Here is a 1,894-nt window from a genome sequence, read left to right as displayed (position 1 = left end):
TTCAAATTCCAGCCATGGGTTTTTTTTTTATTTTATTTCATTTTTTTTTTTTTTTCTTGTGGCTGCTGGGGTTTGATGAGAGAGTTTCCCCTCCTGAGAGCCGTGGCCAGCTCTCCTGAAATCAGCCTTTTCTGGAGTTACCCGAAGGAGAGGCAGCAAAAGCCACATGGGTTGGCCCTGCAATCAGAGGTGGGAGAGAGGGGGTTTGCTCCCGGCCTGGGGACAGACGGACGGTGCTCATGTTCCCTTTGCAAAGTGCGGGTCGCGATGGCTGAGCCCCTGGAGTGGATCAGCTGTAGGGATGCTCTGGTGCTTGAATGATGAGGGTCTGTATTCCCCCACCGAAATATTTCTCTTTTCCCCAAGTGCATCAGAGGCAGAGCAGAAACCAATCTTTGCAGGGTGGGTTTTTTTTTTTTAGGCAAATGCTTTTTTTTTTTGCAACAACAATAAACCAACCCAGTGGCGAGTACAGACCCTAAAACTTCCAGCTTGCAGCTGGCCCAGCTTCCGCGGACGTAATCACGGAACGTTGACCTTTCAAATCTAAATTCCCTCAGCTCTTGAGGTCAGTCCGAACGCAGCCGCTGCCAAACCGGGCTGGCGCGGGGAGCTGGGCTCGCGGCAGGACCCAGCATCAGGCAGCGGCAGGCAGCAGCGCAGACCTGCCCGCCCGGCCGCAGGCTTCCAGCCAGCAAGAATGAAGCTGAGCTGGCCCCAAATGGACTTTTCCTTGCGTTGCAGGGCAGTGATTTAAACGCTTTTTCGGTTTTCCCATCCCAAATCGCAGGTTGCCACGCCAAGGGGGGTGCCCGTGCCCGGCCGTAGCCTCGGTGGTGGCTGAGGTTATTTGCTGTGGTTTTTAATTTGCTTTTTCTCCCCTGTCTCTTTCTTTCCTCCCACTCCAGGAGAAGAATTTTATGAAGCTTCCCCCTACGAGCCGGTCACCTCTCGTCTCTCTGATATATTCAGACTTGCTTCAATTTTCTCAGGTAATAAAAGCAACATGCTGCTGCTGGTTTATCTTCCCTTGCACGGGGATGTCGACCTTCTGCTGAGCTCCCCGGCAAGGAAAACCTGCAACCCCTTCCCCCGTGGTTTTGTCCTTTGCTCCTCCAGCTCCTATGGCCACCCTCCCTCCCGTCTCTTCTCCCAGGCCTGATGCCGTGAGCACCCCTGGGGGTGGCATGTGCCCCCCCGCAGCTGGCCAGGGTGCCGGTGCCTGGCGGAGGGGAGGGATGGAGGGGGTGGTTCCCTTGCGCTGCCAGAGTTTGATGCATTTTGGGACAGATCCTCTCTGTTTCAGACCTTCCTGGTGGGGTCAGGCATTGCTGGGAGCCCTGGCCGAGGCGGGGGGTTGCTTTGAGCCCCTGCCCGGCGGTGGTGGCAGAGCCACGGGCAGCAGCCTCCTCCTCCTCAGGCTTCTGCTTCACCCCAGGCTGTGATTTAGGTTTTTACCTTTTGGACTCAGCTGCCTCCAGCCCGTGGGCTTACGGCAAAGAGCCGAGGTGGGCTGGCGAGCCTGTAATCCCCTCGTCTGTCGTGCTGAGGTGTCCCCGTCACGACATTAGGCAGGGGTGGAGGGGCAGGCGCAGGGCACAGCCCGGCCCCCAGCAGGGACCAGACCCCCCGCTCAGTGTAAAGGGTTTCATCTTCTGGAGGATTTGGGATGGGCAGGACGCCCCGTCTGTGGGGAAGCTGGGGGGGGGGCTGTTTGCTGTCCCTCCCCGGGGCAGCCGGACTCAAGCCAGGCTATGGGATGCTGCTGGGAGAAGGATGCTGAGCCCTCTGGAGCATCTCACTGTCTCCACGCCCTCCTCCCGAGAACCCAACCACCACCATCATCCTCAGGAACTTTTTTTGTCATCTATTTCCATGACAACCCTCCGTGCTA

At 57.3% G+C, this 1,894-nt stretch overlaps 1 protein-coding gene across 1 annotated transcript in view; it reads left to right on the top strand.

Annotated features, from left to right (window-relative positions):
* Positions 1-1,894, top strand: part of GFRA2 (GDNF family receptor alpha 2) — a gene marked incomplete at its 3' end in the record, with an annotated part of 22,487 nt that overhangs the window by 3,127 nt on the left and 17,466 nt on the right. The window contains exon 3 of the mRNA XM_009640546.1: positions 909-992. Coding sequence (XP_009638841.1) covers positions 909-992 — 84 coding nt within the window. The remainder of the gene's footprint in view (positions 1-908; positions 993-1,894) is intronic.

The sequence above is a fragment of the Egretta garzetta genome, unplaced genomic scaffold (assembly GCF_000687185.1).
Source record: "Egretta garzetta isolate BGI_Z169 unplaced genomic scaffold, ASM68718v1 scaffold296, whole genome shotgun sequence".
NCBI classification, from domain to species: Eukaryota; Metazoa; Chordata; class Aves; order Pelecaniformes; family Ardeidae; genus Egretta; species Egretta garzetta.
Note: the sequence above shows the minus strand (reverse complement) of the source record. Positions and strands in the feature narration are given on the sequence as shown.